The 24774-nt window shown below is 46.2% G+C and overlaps 1 protein-coding gene across 1 annotated transcript in view; it reads left to right on the top strand.

Moving 5' to 3' along the window:
- IPO9 (importin 9) overlaps positions 1-24774 on the top strand; it is a 130031-nt gene that overhangs the window by 83025 nt on the left and 22232 nt on the right. Inside the window, exons 16-20 of the mRNA XM_044287319.1 lie at positions 4949-5097; positions 16881-17009; positions 17909-18184; positions 19075-19241; positions 19783-19916. Of these exons, the coding sequence (XP_044143254.1) occupies positions 4949-5097; positions 16881-17009; positions 17909-18184; positions 19075-19241; positions 19783-19916 (855 nt within the window). The remainder of the gene's footprint in view (positions 1-4948; positions 5098-16880; positions 17010-17908; positions 18185-19074; positions 19242-19782; positions 19917-24774) is intronic.

Raw genomic sequence — 24774 nt, forward strand, 5'->3', positions numbered from 1 at the left:
CCTTCTGTAGGCAGCATTCATCGTCTCTCCAGTTATGGTGCCTGCCATGTGCATTCCCCCCCCTCCTAGGCGGGCTACTGCACTCTCCCTGGCTGGCCATGTGCATGACCCCCTTCTTAGGCGGAATACTGCACCTTCACCGGATACGGTGCTGGCCATGTGCACGACCCCCTTCCATAAGCGGAACGCTGCACTCTCTGGATTTGCTGCCGGCCATGTGCGGGACCCCCTTCCTGGGCGGAACGCAGCACTCACTGGATTCGCTGCCGGCCATGTGCGTGACCCCCTTCCTGGGCGGAACGCAGCACTCTCACTGGATCTGTTGCCGATCATGTGCATGACCCCCTTTTTTAGGCGGAATACTGCACTCTCACCGGATACGGTACTGGCTATGTGCACGTCCCCCTTCCATTGGCGGAATGCTGCACTCTCGCTGATGTGCTATGTTGTACTTATGTACTATGTTATTGTGCTGCACTCTCACTGGTTTCGCTGCCGGCCATTTCTTGGGCGGTATGCTGCACCCTTGTTGGATTCCCTGCCGGCCTTAGGTATGCCTCCTTCCCTCAGGCAGCATACATACATCCCTCTGTCGTTGGTTGTTTCCTCGCAGGTACGTTGCTGGCCACGTGCATGTACCCCATACATGGCAGGGTGCTTGCACTCTCGCTGGATCCGCTGTCGGCCATATGCATGGCCCTCTTCCGTAGGCGGTGTACGCACTCTTGCTGGATTCTCTGCCAGCCCGGGGCATGCCTTCCTTCCTCAGGCGACATGCACACATCCTTAGTGACTGTGTTTGTCTCTTGCCGGTACATTGCTGGCCATGTGTATGACTCCCATGCATGGCGGTGTGCTCGCACTCTCCCTGGATGAGATGCTGGCCATGTGCTTTACCCTCCCTTTTTCTGGGCGTTGTGCTACACTCTCACCGGATACATTGCTGGCCATGAGAATGGCCCTCTAACATGGGTGGAACGCTTGCACTTCCATTGGTTACGGTGCTGGCCTTGTGCGTGACCACCTCTCACTTCAAGGGCAGAATTTGGCACGCTCATGAGATTCACGGCTGTCCTTATATGGCTGTGCTGGACTTGTACATGTCCCCCTTCGTTGGCAGAGTAGTTGCACTCTCGCTGAGTTCAGTGTTGGGTGTATTATTGCACACTCATTTAATGCTAGGATATCCCTGTGCATGTTCCCCTTTCGCTAGGTGGACCTCCTGCGTTCCTGCTGGTTTATAGGGTAATGTCCTGCTTCTCTGAAGTAGGTACGGCCTTAGGCATCACTCCCTTTTGGGACGGGTCTTTGCACTCTTGCCGACTGCTGTTGGCCAGGTACAATTTCCCTCCTTTCAGGGTGGACTGATTGCGTTCCTTCGCATGCTATGCTAGGTTTGTGCATAACTCCCTTTCAGGTTGCACTTTGCAATTCCGTACATGCTGTGGCACTCTGGGACGAGCCCCCCCCTTTTTTCTAGGTGGGTTGGCCCTCTCGCTGCTTACGGGGCTGCTCGTACGTATGCCTCACCTGCTTCCTGCGGCATACCTTTGTTTCTTGGGAGACGATGCTTGCCGCCAGCCTTGCACTCGTCCCTAGGGAGTTCATTCTGTCCTCCTGACCGGACAGGCTCTTTTGCTCTCTGCTGCACCGAGCTGCCAGGGAGTGTTCGTGGGTCCTAGATGCATGCCCATGCGTCCTTCTGCGGCATTACTTCCCTGCGCTAGTGGTCACATGGTCGAGAGTGCTGTTGTCTGCAGCGCCTCTCGAATTCTTCGTTGGCTCTGGCAGGACTGCGGTTCCCTTGCCTGCTGCAATTTCCTCCTCTTCGGATGCAGTGTGGTATGAGTCCGTCCTCTTGGCGCCTCTACGCTTCTGTCTGATCTGCTACCGGGTTCGGGCTGCTCTTCTCGGGAAGGTCACCCGACTTCTCTTGGGTGCTGGATTGCCCAGGTCCGGGGACCTCCGCCTTGGGTTCTTCAAGGTATTCGCCTTCTGCGAGACGGTGGACCGGGCGTCTCACAGTGTAGCGGGTTCTGCTTTTGAGTCCTATGGCTTCCCTGTTGCCCACTCCTCCTCCTTTCGGTTGGAGGGTGTTTTGTCGGCCTCTGTCTCGACGGCCTTATCTCGCCGGCTTTGTTCGGCTCCCGCTCTATACGAATCACTCCGATGTGGCTTCTCGCCAGCCTTCGGGGGCTGTATTTTCACTGTCCTCCCCTCTGGGGAGAGCATGATTGTTCATGTGGATGGTTCCGGTGTTCCTTTTGGCCTCGTACCGTCTCCCTTGTTCACGCTGGCTGTATTAGCTGTGTGCCTATTTACCGAGTCTACAGCGTTCTGTCCCCCCACTGAGTGCAGATTGCGTGGCCCGTTCTAAGACGATGGTCCTGATGTAGACTTGCTTTTCTCGATAACTTGGGGGGACTACCTCGGTCCAGATTGTCCTTTGATCTCCCTCACCGGGACTGTACAACGTGGTTGCATCAGCATGGACTTTAGCCTGCCTTCCCCTCGCGTCTGGCGGATCCTTTGGGTTCTTTCCCTCTGTCCTCTGCTCCTCCACTCGGGTGGATACGGGACAACGTTGTTCGAGGGCCGACGGGGCTAGTTTTGTCGACCCTTGTGCCCGTGTTACTGGTCTGCGCCTGATCACTCCTGGCTGGGTTTCGTCCAGGATCTGTCGTAAGACTTAGGTTTTTTTTGTCTGGGGTTCTGTGGGAAGCTGTGCATTCCCCACTCTGAAGTTCTTTCCCCAAGGTTCTGTCTTTTCCTTGAGGTGTCAAGTGTCGGCGCTGTTCTTCCTCTTCCAGCGTTCCCGGCCCTCTGGCCTGCCAAGACCTTCTTCCTCGGAGTGGCTCTTGGTTCCTCTGTACTGTCCTTCGGTACCGCCCTGGGGACTGTATTCTGAGCTCTCGGCGCTCCAATCTTGTCCTTGGAGCCGTTACAGGAGTTCTCTCTATCCCTTCTGTCCTGTACGGTTGTGTTCCGTATCAGTCGTGTCTCTGACGGGTGCCGGAATGGCCCCTTTTTTTGTTACGAGCTTTCTGTCTTTTCCAGGACAGGGCTGTTCTGCATCCCGTTTCTTCCTTCCTTCCTTCTGAAGGTGGCGTTTGCCTTTCGCTTCAACACCTCACCTATTTGGACGTTGTTTGGGCCTTGCCGTTTTTACTTGGAGATCTCCGACTCTTGCAGACGTTCGGCCTCTTGGGTTTCCAGGAGGTCTGTGCATAGGGTTGACAGACTCCAGGGTGTTTTTCCTCCGCTTGATCAGATTGGCTGTTGCTGAGGTTACCGCACCTAGGGCAGGATTCTGTCTTTGGTGTCACCGTTCCTTTCACCAGAGCGGTCGGTGCCTCCTGGGCGGAGGCATTGGGCTTCGGCTGGGCATTTGGGCACGGCGGCCACAGGTCTGCCTTGCACGCCTTACTGAGTTTTACAGGGTGCATACTCTGGCGGATGCTGCCTTACCCCGCCTGGGTTTACAGGCGGCGGTTCATTGATGCCTTTCGGGTGCTTCACCTTGGTGCTGTGGTCCCTCCCCCTTTTGGACTGCTTTTGAACGTCCCAAGGTCTTCTGTGTCCCCCAAGGAAACTGGGCGAGAAAACGAGATTTTTGTATAACTTACCAGTAAAATCTCTTTCTCGCTCTTTCCTTGGGGGACACAGCACCCACCCATTCATTGTTTTTTCTCTGTGCGTTTTCCGAGTTTTTGTTACCCGTTGGGTAGTTGGCTTTTTGGTTCCTTGTTGGTCTTTGCCTTTTCTCACTGCTTGGACACGCAACTGGCAGTCTCTCTCTCCAGGCTGAGGGTATAGCTGTGGAGGAGGGGCTTAACAGTTTTCACTTAGTGTCACGCCTCCTATGGAGATGAGCTATACCCAAGGTCTTCTGTGTCCCCCAAGGAAAGAGCGAGAAAGAGATTTTACTGGTAAGTTATACAAAAATCTCGTTTTTCTAAGTGTTCTGTATATATTTCTAAAGGTGCTATTGACATGAAACTCTCACCAGATGTCGGTAACAATTCATCTAATCCACACAGGCAAACAAATCAAATCATTGACGTCCATAAATTATATATAATAATGAGAAATGGGCGCGGGAGTATTGAACACTTAGAGAGGTGCAAAAAGCCATGGAAAGTGATAACTTCACTTTCTGCTGGTGTTATCAGCTGGTTCAACTGATGGCCTATAAAAAGGTGTCTCATTACAAAGATGCATCTCGTGATGATGGGTGGAAGGATGACTGGTCAAATGTACCAAGACATTCTTGATAAAAATCTGCTGTCATCTACCAGCATGATGATGATCCCAAGCACACAGCCAAGGAAATTGTAAATTGGTTTCAGAGGACGAAAATAAAGCTGCTAGAATGGCCCAGCCAATTACATGACGGGAATCCAATAGAATTTCTTTGGAAGGAACTAAAGCTCAGAGTTCACAGAAGGAGCCCATGGAACCTTTAGGATTTGAACAGTGTTTGTGTGGGAGAATGGACCAAAATCACATCTTACTGCATGAGACTAGTTTCTCCATGCAGGAGGCGTCTTGAAGGTGTCATCACCAGCAAGGGCTTTTGCACAAAGTAATAAATAAATTGCAGTAAGCACGTTCAATACTTTTTCTCTGAGTCATTTCTCATTATTATACATAACTGAATTTCTGGACATCTATGGTTTGATTTCTTTGCATGCGTGGATTGGTTGGGTTGTTACTGACCTCTTGTGAGAATTTCATGTCAATAGCACCTTTAGAAATATATATGTGTGTGTAATATATATATATATATATATATATATATATATATATATATATATATATATATATATAATTTTTTTTTATTTTTATATATTTTTTATTTATAGCATCACAGTGGTTCAATGATGTTTTGTAGCTGTTGTATAAGCAAGAGAAATATATTATGTTATTGCTTTTTTGTTTATTATAGATCCTGTTGTTGCATCTTTGGCACAAGACATTTTTAAAGAACTGGCTCAGATAGAGGGCTGCCAGAGTGCCATGCAAATGCGACTCATTCCAACTCTTGTTAGCATAATGCAGGCTCCTCCTGAGAAAATTCCAAGTGGTCTCTGTGCCGTAAGTGTGTTTTTTTTTTTTTGTTGTATTTTTTTTTTATAAAGCAGTGGCTTTTGATTTTGATCTTTATAATGAACCTAGCAGACAACTCCTTCATGCCCCTTGATTTACGTTCTGGAAAAAGTACAGGTACAGCAAGAGAGACTAAGCTGGCAAGCATGTAGTAGCCTTCGTTGAGGGACAGAGCGGACCTGCTGGGGAGAAGGCAGCTGTAGACGGGTTCAAGCTGCCAGTTAAGATGAGCAGAGCAGTGGCGGCCTGCAGCCTGTTATTGTAACACATGGAACTTTGCAATGGTGATTATAAGCAGAAATTGGATGTACATTCAAATGTGCAGCTTAGAGTCCTTATGAAAGTAAAATCTGATATATAAAGCTGAGTGTATGTCCGCCCGCTAAAGGAATCCACACAGTCGCATTTACAATCACCAAATTTTGCACAGCTGCCTCCTGTGATTCTGGGAACAGACTGAGTGGAAAATTGGTCACCCCGCGCTTTCCAATTATTTGCCGAAAAATACACTCAGTTACCTAACCGCCAAACTACAGGAGCCGTTGGCTGTTGTGGCAGCCTGGATATTCATCAGGTTGCATATAGCAACCAATCACAGCTCCGCTTCTATTTTCTGGAGGTCCTTAATATGAGCTCTGATTGGATGCTACAGGCAACAAAGGACATTCTTAGACCGCTATGTGTGAGTTAATATTTGATCTGCAACACTTATGGTGATGTAAGTTGAATAAAGGGGCGGGCTCTGTGGAGGTCACTGTTAGGCTCCATTCACACGTCCGCAATTATCCTTACGGTCCGTTTTTTTGCGGATCCGTGTTTCCTTAAAAACCTTCAGTTTTTTTTACAAAAGTGCATCCACATCCGTTCCGTGTTTCCGTAGAAATAAAAAAGGGAGGAATACATGCTGCTATAGGGTACCATACCATAATACAGATGATATGCGGAAGACATTTGGTGTCTTTCCACATGTCATCCGCTTTTTTGCGGACCCATTGAGTACAATAGGGCCGCGGACCGCAATTTGCGGCCAAAAGTAGGACACGCTTCATTTTTTTTTAGCGGAACCGCATCACGGAAGTGCTGATGCAGACAGCAATTACTACCCCATTGAAATGAATGGATCCGTGCGGACCTGTGAATGGAGCCTAAAGGCAGTGGCGTACTGTGGAAGTCACTGTTAAGGGGATCAGCACTGCGGAGGTCACTGTTTAAGAGGACGGGGTGCTGTGGAAGTCCCCGGTAAAGGGGCAGGTGGGGTGTTGTGGAGGTCACTCTTAAAGGGGCGGGCTGCTGTTAAAGTTAAGGGGGGTGAGATCCTGTGGTAGTCACATTTCAAGGAGACGGGGCACTGTGGGGGGGGGGGGTGGGTGTCAGTGTTAAGGGCAAGTTCACTGTTAAGGGGGCGGGATGCTGTAGGGGGGGTCACTGTTATGGGGGATACTGTCTATTATCTTTTAACGACACACAAACATTAAATAGATGAAATATACCCGTGCGGGTCCTTCTGCTAGTAGATAAATAAAAACAAATATGTAAAGAGTTCATACATGCCACATATGTCTACATTCAATGCTGCATATGTTAAATGAAAAATAAAAAAAGGGGGGGGGGAATATACCAAACGCTACTAATACAACTGATGGACCCTTGCTTATGTGATACTGATGTCTGATACTGACGATAGGCCAACACCTTTTAACCCTGCCTTTCCACTGTTCCATAGTAGCTCTGGCATTGAAATGATACAAGTCCATTGTATAGTGCAGTGGTTGGCAAAGTGCGGCTCGCGAGCCACAAGCGGCTCTTTAGAACCTTCAATGTGGCTCTTTGGTGCGGGCTGGCGGGTGGGCGGCCGTGCAGCCATATCGCGCCGCTCAAGCTGCTTGCAAAATGTCCGTCATGCGCCTCCTGCCCCGTCCACTTTATGAATGAAGCAGGCAGGCGGGGCAGGAGGCGCTTGACAGAGGGTGAGATGTCACGCTGCACACAGCAGCAGAAGGGCGGGCAGCGGCGCTCTTGTTTGGCTGCCCACTGCAGGCCATGTTAGAAGTGGTGAAGAGGCCGCCGTTCAGGAGACTTGGAGCAAAATGTCCTGCAGCAGAAAGGTAGGAGCTGCCCTCGGTGTGTGCACAGCGCCGGGCACTGCACCGGCCCCGCCGCAGGTGTCCCTGCCTCCTACCTTCCCCCCACTAATACATTACTTTACTTACTAGAAGGCACTTATGGGGGATATCTGTGGATGACGCACTTATGGGGGATATCTGTGGATGACGCACTTATGGGGGATATCTGCGCATGACGCACTTATGGGGGATATCTGCGCATGACGCACTTATGGGGGATATCTGCGCATGACGCACTTATGGGGGATATCTGCGCATGACGCACTTATGGGGGATGAGTGCGTCATGCGCAGAGATCCCCCATGAGTGCGTCATGCGCAGAGATCCCCCATGAGTGCGTCATGCGCAGAGATCCCCCATGAGTGCGTCATGCGCAGAGATCCCCCATGAGTGCGTCATGCGCAGAGATCCCCCATGAGTGCGTCATGCGCAGAGATCCCCCATGAGTGCGTCATGCGCAGAGATCCCCCATGAGTGCGTCATGCGCAGAGATCCCCCATGAGTGCGTCATGCGCAGAGATCCCCCATGAGTGCGTCATGCGCAGAGATCCCCCATGAGTGCGTCATGCGCAGAGATCCCCCATGAGTGCGTCATGCGCAGAGATCCCCCATGAGTGCGTCATGCGCAGAGATCCCCCATGAGTGCGTCATGCGCAGAGATCCCCCATGAGTGCGTCATGCGCAGAGATCCCCCATGAGTGCGTCATGCGCAGAGATCCCCCATGAGTGCGTCATGCGCAGAGATCCCCCATGAGTGCGTCATGCGCAGAGATCCCCCATGAGTGCGTCATGCGCAGAGATCCCCCATGAGTGCGTCATGCGCAGAGATCCCCCATGAGTGCGTCATGCGCAGAGATCCCCCATGAGTGCGTCATGCGCAGAGATCCCCCATGAGTGCGTCATGCGCAGAGATCCCCCATGAGTGCGTCATGCGCAGAGATCCCCCATGAGTGCGTCATGCGCAGAGATCCCCCATGAGTGCGTCATGCGCAGAGATCCCCCATGAGTGCGTCATGCGCAGAGATCCCCCATGAGTGCGTCATGCGCAGAGATCCCCCATGAGTGCGTCATGCGCATTACATCCACATCTGCAGACAAGTTTAATAAAAGTAAAAAATGATCAAGATCCAAATAAAAGAAAGTACATATAAAAGTATGTAAAAACACACTCTGGGCTCATGCCCACGAATGTAAGGGCGCCGTGCCTGTGCTGCGGACCGCAATGCACGGACACAGACCATGGGGCAGCTGCATTAGGATCGCGGACCCATTCACTTGAATGGGGTTCGCGATCTGCATCCGACTGCCCACACCGCAAAAAAGTAGCGCATGCTGAAGTGATTGGGTCCATGATGCGGGCTGCACACGGCCGTGTGCAGCCCGCATCATGGACCCATTCACTTCAATGGGTCCAGGATCCGGGATATGAGTGCTATAGTGTGCTTCCGTGGTGCTTCTGGCTGTGCCTCCGAACAGCAAAAAAGTAGTGCATGCGCTACTTTTTTGCGGTGTGGAGGCACAGCCAGAAGCACACTGTAGCACTCATATCCTGGACCCATTGAAGTGAATAGGTCCTTGATGCGGGCTGCACACGGCCAGTGCCCGTGTATTGCGGACCTGCCGTATGCGGCCTGCAATATGGCAACAGCGGGCACACGGTCGTGTGCATGAGTCCTAATAGTCCTCACTGGTACTGTTGACACAATATTTTAGGTTTTAAAAATGTGGCTCTCAAAAGAAATTTCAATCGTGGCTTTGGCGATATTTGGCTCAGTTGACAAAAAAGTTTTCCCACCACTGATATAGTGGATGGAGCTGGTTAATGTAGCTTCCCATTTACATGAATAGGAGCAGCGCAGCAAAACTAGCTCCCTCCACTAAACAGTGGATGAAGCTGTGTAGTTCTGGTGTCTGAGCTGCTCTGGACGGTGGGATTCTGGGTGTCGGACGCCCACCTGTCAGACAATGATGGTCCTATCCTGCAGATGGGCCATCAGTAGTAAAACATAACATAATCACTTAACGGGAATTACAGTCCTCTGTCAGCCTAGTTCTTCTGACTAAAATTAATGCCATAACCCTCTAGTTCGAGTCCTGAGCCCCTGCAGTAGCGAAATTTAGCTGTTTTCATCTTTGGCTTCACAAATCTCTTGTGCCTCATGTTCCCTTTGTGGGATAATTGGAGTTCTTTTTGTTCGGATATTATTATATGTTTCCATTGGGTGGGAATTTTGTTGAGAGATGGCTTGCACACATCTTTTTGTTTGGTAGGAATTGTTTGACCTATGTAGATCTCAATTATTCACATTTATGTATTTCTTTAAGCAATGGCGGGTAGGGTTCAGGTCATAGTGTGGAATGTCAGAAGCCTGGGAGATGCCACGAAATGTTAAGCAGTCTATATGGCTGTACAGAAATATCAACCAGCCATAATGTGTCTCATAGAACACATCTGTCCAAGCAGTCCCAGAGACCGCTGTATAAACCATGGATCTCACATGTCTACCCACTCCACCTTCTCTACACATGCTAGGGAGGTTAGTCTTAGTGAACAGAGCAATTATTTTTGAATGTTACTCGAATTACATTGATCCTGATGGCAGATATGTCTGCCTACATTGCTCTATATATAGGATACACTTTTTTCTGATCACCCTATATATTCCGCCACCCCATTCATGTGATGGCGTTCGTAACTCAAGGCCCTCAGGTGCCAATACTTGGGGTTGGTGACTTCAATAAATATCTAAACCCATCTCTAGATTTCACGAAGGCCCTGTCTGAACAAATACCTAGGAAACCTCATTGGCAAGGCTATTACGTGAACTTTGTCATCTGATTGTATGCATTCCCTTAATACATTTAGCGCATAGTGATGTCATTTTGACATTTGATGTCAAATATATAATTTTTTTTATTTTATTGTTGTGATGGCACCACTGGGTCTACTTGTAACTATCCACATAATGGGAGTAGTGGCTAAGAGAACAATGGCTTAATTGAGGCCCCGATATACTAACTAGGCTAATGGAATGATTGCTTTACTCTAATTACCAGTCTCGTTCCTGGGCTTATGTGGACATAAGGTTTGGCAGGCACCTCTCTCCTCATGGCTCTGGGGTCTGGATGAGCAATGCATTTGTATGCGTGGCATCTGCCACGTGCTGCTCCTGATCCATTAACTACATTTTAGTAGAGATGTCAACCTCCTGGCACTCTGGAAGTTGTCGCTTGGAGTCGGGTTCCCACCCCGTATAGTAATGAAATAGAAAAACTCCAGCTTTGTTCGGCAAATGATATTCTGTTTATTTGAAGTGTGGTGTCAAAATGTGATGTTTCGGCCCAGATGGCCTTTATCAAACTGTGTGACAATACAATTGAAAAAGTGACAGTTATAATCGTGTAGAAATATATATACCAACACATGGTGTAAATAATTAACTTGGTATCCATAGGACAATTTTGCATAAACTAGTTACATCGTACATAGGTATTAATTGCAACCACGTGCTTAGACTAGACGGATACTTAGAATAAACATAAAAAAACAAAGAAAAATTGGGAGAAAATAATCACAAAAGGAAAAGCAAAGGAAAAGAATAAATTAGCAGCATACTTAAGTCAACATTTCCAGTGATAGGAGTATATAGGACCTATATGTTAAGGAAAAGAAACCTATGTTGGTGACCATGATATAGAGGTAGAGTACACAGTATGATCTCATGTGCTAGTACTATATGGGAGTGACCACAGGAGGAGTGGAGAGGTCGGGTTGTATGTCATCTTTCAGTATGCGGACAAGATTAGACATTTTCTATTATAGTGCTGGCGATGTGCGGTCAGCAAATTGCGGAATGCACATTGCCAGTGTTTTGTGGATCCGCAGAACACTTACGGACATGTGAATGGACCCCAAGTCCATTGGTCCAGTAATCTTTAGTCCACAGCCAGCTCTTCACATTCTGTAACCTAAGAGCATTGTTATAGTGTTGTATAGGTACCATTTGTACCTGGGCCTTGGTGCTGGGGTAGACTTTAAAGGGCGCTCTATCATATAAGACAACAGCAGACAACGCAAGGCACTGTTACAGATTGACTTGGAACCTAGAAGCTTCGAGAGATGCCGCAGAATAACATGCTTATAGGAGTAAACAGATTTTTAAAGGACATCTGTCAGAAGATTTGTACCTATGAAACTCGCTGAGCTGTTGCATGTGCACTTGGCAGCTGACGACGTCTGTGTTGGTCCCATGTTTATAAGTTTTAATATATGCAAATTATCTAGCGGTTCAGTTCCCGCTGCGCAGGGCCAGGCAACGTAAACATGATTACGCCTGCCTGACCCTGCCAATCAAAGTGCAGCGGGTGTGGCAGTTGCAGAGAGCTGAGCCTCTTGGAATAACGGCAATGTTCCTGTTGCTCCAAGATGCTCATTTGCATATATTAAAACATTTTTCTCAGTAATGTGAGCACATATGAACATGGAACCAACACAGATGCTTTCTGCTGCCAGGCGCACGTACAACAGGTCAGCCAGTTTCATAGGTACAAATCTGCTGACAGATGTCTTTTTAACCGACTCCGGACCGCCTAACGCAGATGTGCGGTCCGGAGGCGGCATCGTTGCGCAGACTGACGCATATACGCGTCATCTCGCATGACGCGAGATGACGCGCTTTGCCGGCCCGCGCATGCGCAGTTCGGGCCGGCATTTCGTCGAGGAGTATTTCGTCATCAGCTTGCCAGCCAATGATCGCGGCTGGCAAGCTGATGATTTTTTAAAAATCCAATCAGAGTGCCAGATAGCAGATCATATTAGTAAATATGATCTGTTATATGGCTGCCTGCTCCTCTGCTGGTTCTTTTCGTCGTTTGGATCCAGCAGAGGAGCAGGCTACACAGTATCGCTAATCAGCATTTTGTACTTTTATAGTATCTGGAAGTGATCAAAACTGATCACTGTCAGATCTATAAATGTATTAGTGTCACTTTAGTTCTCCCTCCACCCAAAACGCAGTGTTTGCCCGATCAGGCCTGATCGGTCGCCCACACGCGCGTTCGCTGCACATTCACTTTACACGCACTGCGGCGATAAAAAAAAAAATCAGTTTTGATATTTTTTATCAACCGCAGCGGCCTCCGGTACTTCGCTAGCCTCCCCTTTGTAAGACAGGCTTGCTTTTTTTTCTTGCGTAGTCTCAGGGAATACCCCTAAATTTAGTTGCCCACATGTCAAACAGGGGGTATTCGTCTGAAGAGGCCTACAGGCTTCTGACTCAGTCGGATGAGGAATGGGAACCCTCATCTGATGAATCTAGCGGGTCAGAATACGATCCTGTAGAAAGCAGTGGCTCTCTGACCCAAAGTTCGGACGAGGAGTCTGAGGTCCCTGATGGCACCAGGCGTACCCGGCCCCGTGTCGCTAGACCGCAGGTTGCGCAGGATCCTCTTCAAGAGCAGCAGAGTGGGGCTGCTGCTGTCGGATTACGTGGTGAGGCATACACCAGCAGCGCAGCCCTCCCTGGATCTAGTACCAGCACTGCCGTACAACCTGGTGAAGTGGCGAGCACCAGAAGGGCAGTTGAAGCTGGTACGGTGGCACGAGCAGTAGTGACCCCGTCGCAGCCACCGCAAAGACGTGCCCGTAGAGCCCCTAGAATCCCTGCGGTGCTGGCAAACCCTGATTGGCAGTCCCCAACTTCAGCCGCACTTGTAGTTTTCCCTTTCACTGCCCAGTCTGGAGTTCGGGTTGAGACAGCTCAGATCGGTTCGGCCCTGGGATTTTTTGAGCTGTTCTTGACTGCGGAGCTCTTAGACATAGTTGTGGCCAAAACAAACAGGTATGCCACACAATTTATAACCGCCAACCCGGGAACCTATTATGCCCAGCCTTTCCGGTGGAAACCAGTCCAAGTTTCCGAAATTAAAACTTTTCTGGGCCTCCTCCTCAACATGGGTCTAACTAAAAAGCATGAATTGCGGTCATATTGGTCCACGAACCCAATTCATCACATGCCCATGTTCTCTGCTGCTATGTCCAGGGCACGTTTTGAAGTCATCCTGCGTTTCCTGCACTTTAGTGATAACAGCACCTCCCGTCCCAGAGGCCACCCTGCTTTTGACCGGCTCCACAAAATTCGGCCCCTCATAGACCATTTCAACCTGAAATTTGCAGATTTGTATACCCCAGAGCAAAACATCTGCGTAGACGAGTCCCTGATACATTTTACCGGGCGCCTTGGCTTCAAACAATACATCCCAAGCAAGCGCGCCCGGTATGGGGTCAAATTGTATAAGCTCTGTGAAAGGGCCACAGGCTATACCCACAAATTTCGGATCTATGAGGGAAAAGATCAGACACTGGAGCCGGTCGGTTGCCCTGACTACCTGGGGAGCAGTGGGAAGACAGTTTGGGACTTGGTGTCACCCTTATTCGGCAAGGGGTACCATCTTTATGTGGACAATTTTTACACAAGTGTGGCCCTCTTTAGGCATTTGTTTCTAGAACGGATTGGCGCCTGTGGTACCGCGCGAACTAGTCGCGTGGGCTTCCCCCAACGGCTCGTTACCACCCGTCTTGCAAGGGGGCAGAGGGCCGCACTGTGTAACGAAGAACTGCTCGCGGTGAAATGGAGGGACAAGCGTGACGTTTACATGCTCTCCTCCACTCACGCAGACACGACAATACAAATTGAGCGAGCAACCCGTGTCATTGAAAAGCCCCTCTCAGTCCACGACTATAACCTTCACATGGGAGGGGTAGACTTCAATGACCAGATGTTGTCTCCGTATTTAGTTTCCCGCAGAACCAGACGCTGGTATAAGAAGGTGTCTGTATATTTAATTCAATTGGCTCTGTATAATAGTTTTGTTCTCTACAGTAAGGCTGGGAGAACTGGATCCTTCCTCAAATTTCAGGAAGAGATCATCGAGAACCTCCTGTACCCAGGAGGTTCCGTGGCCCCATCCCCCAGTGTAGTTAGCAGTCTACACGAGCGACATTTCCCCAATGTCGTTCCTGGTACCTCAACCTAACAGTCACCCCGAAAAAGATGTCGTGTCTGTAGCAGGAGTGAAATAAGGCGTGACACCCGCTATTTCTGTCCTGACTGTCTTGACCACCCTGCCCTATGCTTTGGAGAGTGTTTCCGGAAGTACCACTCACAGGTACACTATTGGCATAGGGATCATCTCACCAGGACAGGCACACAGGGCTATTAGGGCCCATTCACTCACACAGCTGCTGCAAACCTCTCCTTTCACCTGGGACAAAGTGCATAACGCACTTCGCCACATCTTTGGGCGCTTTGCACATTGACCCATGGGGAAGGAGAGGTTTGTTCTATAAAGGTAAAAAAAAGCACCGGTAAGTAAAAAGGTTAATGTTCAGTTAAAAAAGTTAGTTTATATATTCTGTTCCAAAGTTAATAAAATTATTGCGTTGCGGCCTGTTTTTTTCATTTTTTTTTTAACCTTCCAGGTGGACCAACCGATCGACTAGCTGCAGCACTGATGTGCATTCTGACAGAAGCATTGCGCTGCTGTCAGATTACACGCAAGTCGGTGTATGCGGCGCTGCAAGACGAGATTTCTCCTCTGCAGTAACAGATACGTTTGCCGAGGCATACGAGCTGAGGAGGAGGCGGCGTTCCTATGCTTTGGCAAACACTTTGTATGTAAAAAAATCCCGCCAATGATTTATTCATCCACATCGATTGATGTGAATGGAGAAATCTGGTTTGCCAGGGTATACGAGTTAAGTGGGTATGGATGCTGGGCGGAGCTCCTATGTCCTGGCAGACGCCTTTCCCCTCTTTTTTTTTTTTTTTTTTTTTTTTTTTTTTTTTGGGCAGAGATTTTTTCATCCACATTGATCGATGCGAATGAAGAAATCTGTGCCGTTCATTTTTTTCTTTCAGCCCAGAGGCTGAGCGGAAAAAAAAAATCTCATTACCTGTATGCTCAATATAAGGAGAATAGCAGAAACTCCTAATGCTGGCCATACATGTAATGATGGCGGAGACCCTCAAATGCCAGGGCAGTACAAACACCCCACAACTGACCCCATTTTGGAAAGAAGACACCCCAAGGTATTTGCTGAGGGGCATATTGAGTCCATGAAAGATTTAAATTTTTGTCCTAAGTTAGCGGAAAGTGAGACTTTGTGAGAAAAAAAAAAAAAAAAAAACAATTTCCGCTAACTTATGCCAAAAAAAAAAAAATTTCGATGAACTTGCCAGGCCCCTCATTTAATACCTTGGGGTGTCTTCTTTCCAAAGTGGGGTCACATGTGGGGTATTTATACTGCCCTGGCTTTTTAGGGGCCCTAAAGCTTGAGAAGAAGTCTGGGATCCAAATGTCTAAAAATGCCCTCCTAAAAGGAATTTGGGCACCTTTGCGCATCTAGGCTGCAAAGAAGTGTCACACATCTGGTATCGCCGTACTCAGGAGAAGTTGGGGAATGTGTTTTGGGGTGTCATTTTACATATACTCATGCTGGGTGAGATAAATATCTTGGCAAAAGACAACTTTTCCAATTTTTTTTATACAAAGTTAGCATTTGACCAAGATATTTCTCTCACTCAGCATGGGTATATGTAAAATGACACCCCAAAACACATTCCCCAACTTCTCCTGAGTACGGCGATACCAGATGTGTGACACTTTTTTGCACACTAGGTGGGCAAAGGGACACATATTCCAAAGTGTACCTTTCGGATTTCACCGGTCATTTTTTACAGATTTTGATTGCAAACTACTTCTCACACATTTGGGCCCCTAAATTGCCAGGGCAGTATAACTACCCCACAAGTGACCCCATTTTGGAAAGAAGACACCCCAAGGTATTCCGTGAGGGGCATGGCGAGTTCCTAGAATTTTTTATTTTTTGTCGCAAGTTAGTGGAATATGAGACTTTGTAAGGAAAATAAAAATAAAAATCCTCATTTTCCGCTAACTTGTGACAAAAAATAAAAAGTTCTATGAACTCACTATGCCCATCAGCGAATACCTTAGGGTGTCTACTTTCCGAAATGGGGTCATTTGTGGGGTTTTTCTACTGTTTGGGCATTGTAGAACCTCAGGAAACATGACAGGTGCTCAGAAAGTCAGAGCTGCTTCAAAAAGCGGAAATTCAAATTTTTGTACTATAGTTTGTAAACGCTATAACTTTTTTACCCAAACAATTTTTTTTTTTGCCCAAACATTTTTTTTTAATCAAAGACATGTAGAACTATAAATTTAGCGAAAAGTTTATATATGGATGTCGTTTTTTTGCAAAATTTTACAGCTGAAAGTGAAAAATGACATTTTTTTTGCAAAAAAATCGTTACATTTTGATTAATAACAAAAAAAGTAAAAATGTCAGCAGCAATAAAATACCACCAAATGAAAGCTCTATTAGTGAGAAGAAAAGGAGGTAAAATTCATTTGGGTGGTAAGTTGCATGACCGAGCGATAAACGGTGAAAGTAGTGTAGTGCAGAAGTGTAAAAAGTGGCCTGGTCATGAAGGGGGTTTTAGCTAGGGGGGGTTGAAGTGGTCAAGCAGTGGGGGGAAATGAATGCAGGAGTGTTTTGTGCCTTTTTAAGTACTATACCATGGTGGTGTTCAAGTATGCTTACTGCAATCTGCAATTTTATTGTTACAGACCTCAATTGATATTTTGACCACAGTTGTGAGGAACACAAAACCACCTCTTTCAGAACTTCTTATCTGTCAAGCTTTTCCTGCAGTCGCTCAGTGTACCCTGCGTACAGATGACAATACAATCATGCAGGTACTTTTAATGTTTAAGTAGCATGTTTTGATTTTTTGTATTTTATGTAAATTATCGAGAAACACAATTTAAAGGCTATGTACACCTATGTGCAATTTTTTAACTTTTTTTTCGATTTCTGGAGTAAATGTCCACAGTGCTTAGAAAAAAAGTGACCCTTTAACTTTAATAACTTGTACAACCCTTTCAACAGCCATCGGGTCCACCAAAGGTTTCTTGTAGCTGTATATAAGATTTGCTCAAGACTGAAGAAATTTTGGATCGTTTCTCCCTGCAAATGTTTCATTTCATGAATATTTCTTGGATTTCTTCAGGTCTGCCACAACTTCTCGATAGGGTTTAGTTCAGGACTCTTACTTGGCAATTCCATAACACAAATCTTTCTTTTCCACTATTCTTTAGTTGATTTACTTTGGTTCATTGTCTTGTTGCATTGATTAAAGGGAATATGTGAACAGCAAATGACCTATTACTTAAATCATGTTTTTATGTTTAACATATTTTTGATTATTTTTAATTTTCCAAATCACTGTCTATTTAAACAAAACCATAAAATCCTGCAGTTTTCACACTGGCCACTCCTTGGTCTGTACAGATCACTTTACCGCAGTTATAAATTGCAATTCTGCCTGTAATGATAAGGAGATATCATCTCTGTGTATAGATGAGACCGGATCGATCATTCAAAATAGGTGATTGCCAAATCTTATCTATTCTTTCCTTGTACACTTACCTCTGCACAGGTCTTTTATGTCTTTGGCCCAGGCAAGCAAAATGAATACAGCGTAGGTTTCAATCGGTGTAATTTGCTCTAAAAAAGTCCATTCTAACAAAGTGAAAGAAATGTGCATATCCTTTATAGTCGGCTCTTGAACGTTTTGTTTGTATTTTGTTTCCAGAATGGTGGCGAGTCTCTTCGCGCCTATGTTTCGGTTGCACTGGAGCAAATTGCACAGTGGCAGGATGATCAAGGACACAGTGGTCTTTGGTATGTCATGCAAGTAGTTAGCCAGCTTCTGGACCCTCGAACATCTGAATTCACAGCGACATTTGTGGGGCGTCTTGTATCTACTCTTATTTCTAAGGCTGGTCGCGAGTTGGGTGAAAATTTGGACCAGATTTTGAGAGCAATTCTCAGCAAGATGCAGCAAGCAGAGACTCTCAGTGTCATGCAGGTATTGATACAGAGACACAAAGATCAATTAAAGTGAACGTATCATGAAAATGCAGTATGATCTGCCAGCAACATGATATAAAGCAGGAGGAGCTGAGCAGATTGATATACATGTCTATAGGAAAAGATTATACACAACATGTAATTAACTTCCTGCTTCTTTTGGGCTTTGAAGTGAAAGCAGCAGTCCTGTCAGTGATTGACAGCTCTCTCTCGATAGGTAGTCAGAGGTGGGAAGCATTCAATCACTGATAGGACCGCCTCCTTGACTTCAAAGCCCAGAATGAGCAGGAACTTAAAGGGGTTTTCCAAGATTTTTATACTGATGACCTGTTCTCTGGATAGGTCACCAGTATCTGATTGGTGGGAGACCCAGGACTCCCACCGATCAGCTGTTTGACAAGGCAGTGGAGATCCTGTGAGCTCTGCGGTCTTATCTCTGGTTTCCTAGGCCAGTGACGACACGTTCATTGATCACATGGCCTAGGAGCAGCTCAGTCCCATTCAAGTAAATGGGACTGAACTGCAATACTAAGCACAGCCATTATACAACGTACGGTGCTGTGCTTAGTGAGCTGCGAGAAGGCAGTGGCACTCATATGAGTGCTGCTGCCTTCTCAAAACAGCTGATAGCAGGGGTATCCCAGGTGTTGGACCCCAACCGATCAGTGTAAAAAAAAAATAATATATATATATCCATAAAACCATTTTATGTTCTTGCAGAATCAATTCCCATACATCACTTTGTGCAGATCTTCCTGTGCTATACCATGCTGCTGGCAGGTTAAACTGTGTTTTAATAATGACAGGTTCTATTTCAGGTTTTTATCCAGTAGTATTTTATTTATTTTTTTCCTCCTCTCTCTCTCTCTCTCTCTCTCTCTCCCTTAGTCCTTGATCATGGTTTTTGCACACCTTGCAAACTCGCAGTTGGAGCCATTGCTTGAATTCCTTTGCAGTCTTCCTGGCCCTACTGGTAAACCAGCTCTAGAGTTTGTCATGTCAGAGTGGATGAGTCGACAGCATTTGTTCTATGGGCAGTATGAAGGCAAAGTCAGGTAAGGCGTTAGTCGATGGTTCTTTAATATGTAAATAATCATAATTGTTATGAATATGGCTTAACTTGTAAGGCCTCCTTCAGATGTGGCTCACTTGTTGCATTGGTTGTGAATGAGGTTTTCAAAACCTCATTCCCGCAAAAAACAAAACATTAATGCTTGTAACAGATTTTATAATTTGCAGTGTAATAGCTTCTAGTTATCTGCAAAATCTTTTGAACAGTGCAGCAACTATTTGTATTCCCTCGGTAAAACCGAATATTGGTGTGGTTTTAGCTCCATCTCAGTTTCTATGGTTTTACTCTGGATTTCAACCTTTTGTGCAAAGGGTGGAATCTGTGCGAAAATGCACATGTACTGCTACCCATCTTAGTGTGGAAGTACTTGTAACAAAGGGAACTAGAATTTCAAAAGCTGGTTCATTTTCAAGTCCCCTCAGATGTAATAAACAAGTCAATTTAACAAACCTAAAAGTCTGCTTAGACATCGTTTTGTCCTTGAATTGTTCTCAACTTATTTTTTTGCTGACCTTACTCCACAGCTCAGTAGCTCTTTGCAAAATTCTTCAGTATGGCATTACTATGGATGACAAGAGACTTCAAGATATCAAAGTAAAAGGAGATGAAATATTTGATATGCAAGAAGGTATCCGCACTAGATCAAAGACATCCAGAAGTGAGTTAATTTATATATATTTATAGTTATTCTTTGGTTTGGAAGTTTGGTGGTTTTCTTAAACCTCATGCACACGACCGTATGGATTTTGCACTTTGCAAACAGCGGATATGCAGAATATGAATACCGGCCATGTACGTGCCGCAATTTTCACGGGTCCGATAGTAGAATTGCTTATTCTACATGCTCTATAATTAGCATTTTTGTGTTGGTCTTGCAAACAATACACAATTTACATTTGTGCGCTGCTCACATTTTTGCTGTCCCATATAAATTAATTGACATCTCTGCCTGAAAAAATACGACTCGTCTGTGGACCAAAAATGTGCCTGTGTGCATTAGGCCTCATTCTGTGAGTTTGTCTGTGCCTGGTAAACTTTTAGACCTCCTGTTAGACATAAATGGGGACATTTATTAAGACTGGCATTTTAGACGCCAATCTTAATAACCCTGTCCAGGCGCCTAAGTTATGTAGAGGCCTCTGCTTAACTGAGGCACATCCATCGCCAGCCTAAATTCCCGCTGGCTCCTTTGCTGGCATAGGTTTAGATAAAAAAAAAATTATGCCAAAAACAGGCGTAGAAAATGATAAATGAGACTGGCCAGCACAATCAATATTGTGCAAAGCTAATTTATTTCAGTAATGCAACTTAAAAGGTGAATCTAACATATGAGATAGACTCATTACATGCAAAGCGAGATATTTCAAGCCTTTATTTGTTATAATTTGGATGATTATGGCTTACAGCTTATGAAACACCAAAGTCACAATTTTGAGGTACCCTTTGCTCAGGGGATATGGATTAATTAGCTGACTAGAGTGTGACACTTTGAGCCTAGAATATTGAACCTTTTCACAAAATTCTAATTTTAAGCTGCATTAATGCAATTCCTTTTAATTTGCATTACTGAAATAAATGGACTTTTGCACGATATTCTAATTTTTCAAGTTTCACCTGTATCTATTCATAAATGACCCCCACAGTTCCTATAAAAGGTAGCATGAGTGAAGATTATTTGAAGCTGGATAGACAACGGGAAAAATTGAGCTTTCAGGCTGTCTGAAGACTGAATAGGATTTTTACAGTTAAAGAAATACTCCAGCAACTAGTTTGCCTATATAAGCTACAAAATAATAATGTAGATGCTCTTGTGTATACTTTGTGGACACCTGTTTTAGTCTTTGTTCCATTTGTGAAATATCTGCCACCATCTTGGTTCCTGCTTGTATTTCCCATCATGCCTATGGCAGAGACGAAGGGTATGAGTTTCATCATACCAAGGGCTGCAGTTAGTAGATCGGAGACCTAGAATTTCTGTCCACCAACTATGTGATTTCTTCCTTTTAGCTCTTACCAGCATAAAGCTGCTTTTAATGGGATACACACTGGATATTCTACACACTCGCAAAGTATAGACAAGCACTTTGGAGGGAGAGCAGCGTGAAGCAGCATCTCATACAATACACTGGACGTTCTGCACACAGATAAGCATACACAAGCATTTTGAGATTTACCACTCAATGCAGTCTAATATTTCACAATCCACAGGTCAGAGGACCATCTCCTCTGGCATCACTACATGAAGTCCATCTCCACATTCTAAACCAGCACTAGAAATTGTGTGACTTGCAGTTCCACACCTTCGAGTAGTACTGTATAAAACCACAAGTGCTTCTTTGCACTAACTCTTGATGTTTAACCTTAGGATAGAGCAAAAAATAAAATAAAAATTGTGCAGCACAGTTGGATGTAGAGTGATTAAAAAGGGGTATTCCCATCTTAGTCAATGGGGGCATATCGCTAGGATATGCCCCCAATGTCGGATAGGTGCGGGTCCCACCACTGGGACCTGCACCTATATCGAGAACGGATTGCTGTGGCTGAAGGACCGCAGATTTCCCAGGGTCCGTCCACCACCAAGCGCTAATCCTCGCCTTTTCCATAGAAGTGAATGGGAGCATGCCGGCTAATTTTGACGGCCCCATAGAAATGACTGGAGGGCGGCTGCGCATGGTAGTGCGCTCTCCTTCATTTTCGGGGCTCAGTTCTCGATATAGGTGTGGATCCCAGCGGTGGGACCCTCACCTATAAGACAATGGGGGCATATCCTAGCGATATGCCCCCATTGTCTGAGATTAGAAAACCCCTTTAACAGATTGCTTTATTATATTGACACATTCATTGATAAATTGTATAATTCATAAAAACGACATGCGGCACACAGTCTCCAGCCCACTAGGGATTCCCCTTTCGGCTTCTTCCAATGCCCTGGAAGGAGATGTTTTTACTATCTGCTTCTTATACCCCGACAGGAGCACCTGAGCTGCAGGATAAGCAGGACAGCATCTTCCCTGTCCTGCACCACAGTATAGAGTGGTTTTTACCTCGTAGTTGGCTCACAGCATCAGTGGGACCCTATACTGTATGTATATACAGGGTTATGTATCTGCTGCATGAACATGTCTTCTGCTCCTGGAGTGCCGCCTGTATGTCACAGTGCACTGTTATCTTGCTTTAGCTCTGTAAGTGGCACTGTGGTTTGTGTTTGTAGTAAGTTGTTATATGTAAGCTGTTGTGATGGTTCTCATTTGATCCTGTTTACCAGAAACCGTCTATTCTAGTATACTGTTACTTTTTGAAGGCTTTACTCACTTGGACCTACAGTTCGATAAAATGTTGTGTTTTTTCAGCTTTCCATAGCATTCATCTGTACATAGATAGTATAGATCCACCCAACCCCTGCTAACTGATGTAATACAGAAAGGAGAGGGGGAAGATGTGGTCTGGCAGATGAGCTTTTAGTTGGAGAGCAAGCTGTGATGTTCCTTCTCAACATGTCTGCCTTACTGGATATTGGCATCCACAGTAATAAAGTGCCGGAATCTCACTGGTACCGCCACAACCAAGTTAAAGCAGAATGCTAAAATAACCTAAGTGGCATTTAATGTTAAGGACTGTACAAGGTATTCCTAAGTCCGCCAACTCTCTCCTATCCTATCTAAGGCTACTTTTACACTCGTGTTCAGATAATTCAACCGGGTCCGTTTGTATCATCTTTAACATGGCCAAGACGGATCAGTCTTGAACACTGTTGTATTTTCTATTGTGCCAGATTTTCAGTGAAAACTGATCTGTCCCCATTGACTTACATTGTGTGCCAAGAAGGATCCATATGGCTCAGTTTCATCAGACGGACATCAAAACGCGTTTTGGTGTCCGTCTCCAAAGCGGAATGGAGACTGAACTGATGAAACGGAAAGCCAGAACGCCAGTGTGAAAGTAGACTAAAGCTGACTGGCCCAATCTTGACATGTCCTGCATGGTTCCAAACATTAAATGCCACTTGGAGTGAACCAGTGAAAATGTGTGCGCCGCATGTATTAAAATCATGCTTATAGCAATGCACTGCACAGACCTGTGATGAGTTACAAGAAGAAAAAGCGCTAGACGGCCACAGCGCATGTAAGTATATTGCTGCAGAGTAACTGGCCATGGCAGCCAGGACTTCGGTTACCATGGCAGCCTGGAGGCTACTGATCGAAACCCCAGCATTACACTGCTGCGACTCCGATCGGAACTGCCGCTGCCACCAATGATTGGGGGAGGGCGCACACTGCCCCCCTATCGTACCGCCACTCGCCACAGTTCTGAGAAGGAGATGTGCCGCAGTGCTGAGGAGCCTGAGCCAGTAGCGGTCCTCTTCACTGTAGTCTGGGGCAGGCCTAGTAGACGCGGACTCCTGCATGACGCCGTGTCTACTCTAAACTTAGTGCTACTGCGCCCGGCTGCTGGTGTGCTGGGCCTATTTTCAAGCAGGGGCAAATCCCCAGGTGCCAGGACAAACCTGGCGCCTGGGATTTGTCGAGCCCTGGTTTAGAGCATCTTAATGTTTTATCTTCACCCTCTTGTTTGCTTCATAGGATACTATGCTGTGATTTTGCAGCCATGACCTTTCCAGGCTTCAAGGACTCTAACCCATATGCTACTTTAATGCTGTATTAGACCGATTCTGGCAGCTATTATCGGGAAGGAAGTGTTTCTTCTCGACAATCGCCTGCTCACTAACGGAGGAGACTGCAGCTATTACATGCAGCAGTCTCCTGCACAGAACAGGGAGGAGCGATCATTATACTATTGCTCGTTCCCCTGCTTTCCAGTTGTTTGCCGGCAGCAGATTGTGATCAGACACCTCAATCTGCTTGCGGCAAACTATCATTTTTAAGCCCGTCAAAAGATTTGGATTGCCCGATGAATGAGTTCTTGCTCGTTTACCGGGTAATTGGCAGCAGTATTACACTGCCAGATCATCGTTCATTAGCAATGTTTTGCCTGAGAATCGCCTGGTATAAGGGTGCTTGCACACAGTGCAGTTCTGACATGCAGTTAGGATGCAGTTTTTTTTATTGCTTCAAGCTGAAATAAATTCCCACAATGCAGAACACCAGGGGTTAATGAGGCTGCTAAACTGGCTAAATTGAAAACTGCATCCTGAATGTATGGAAGAACGGTACTGTGTGCCAGCACCCCTGTGTGTGCCAGCATCAGTGTGTGTTTTGCGGATCCGCAAAACACGGACACCGGCAATATGCGTTCCATATTTTGCGGATCGCAGATAGATGGCACTTAATAGAAAATGCCTATTCTTGTCCGCAATTGCGGACAAGAATGACATGTTCTATTTTTTTCAGGATCGGAATTGTGGACCCTAAAGTGCAGGTCCACATTTCCGGATCTGGGCAGCACAACGTGCAACCCCATATAAATGAATGGGTCCGCAATCCGTTCTTCAAAATGTGGAACGGAATTGCGGACGTGTGAGTGGAGCCTTATACAGGCTTTAGTTGATATGTGAGCTT

This window comes from Bufo gargarizans, chromosome 3, assembly GCF_014858855.1.
Source record: "Bufo gargarizans isolate SCDJY-AF-19 chromosome 3, ASM1485885v1, whole genome shotgun sequence".
Lineage (NCBI taxonomy): Eukaryota > Metazoa > Chordata > Amphibia > Anura > Bufonidae > Bufo > Bufo gargarizans.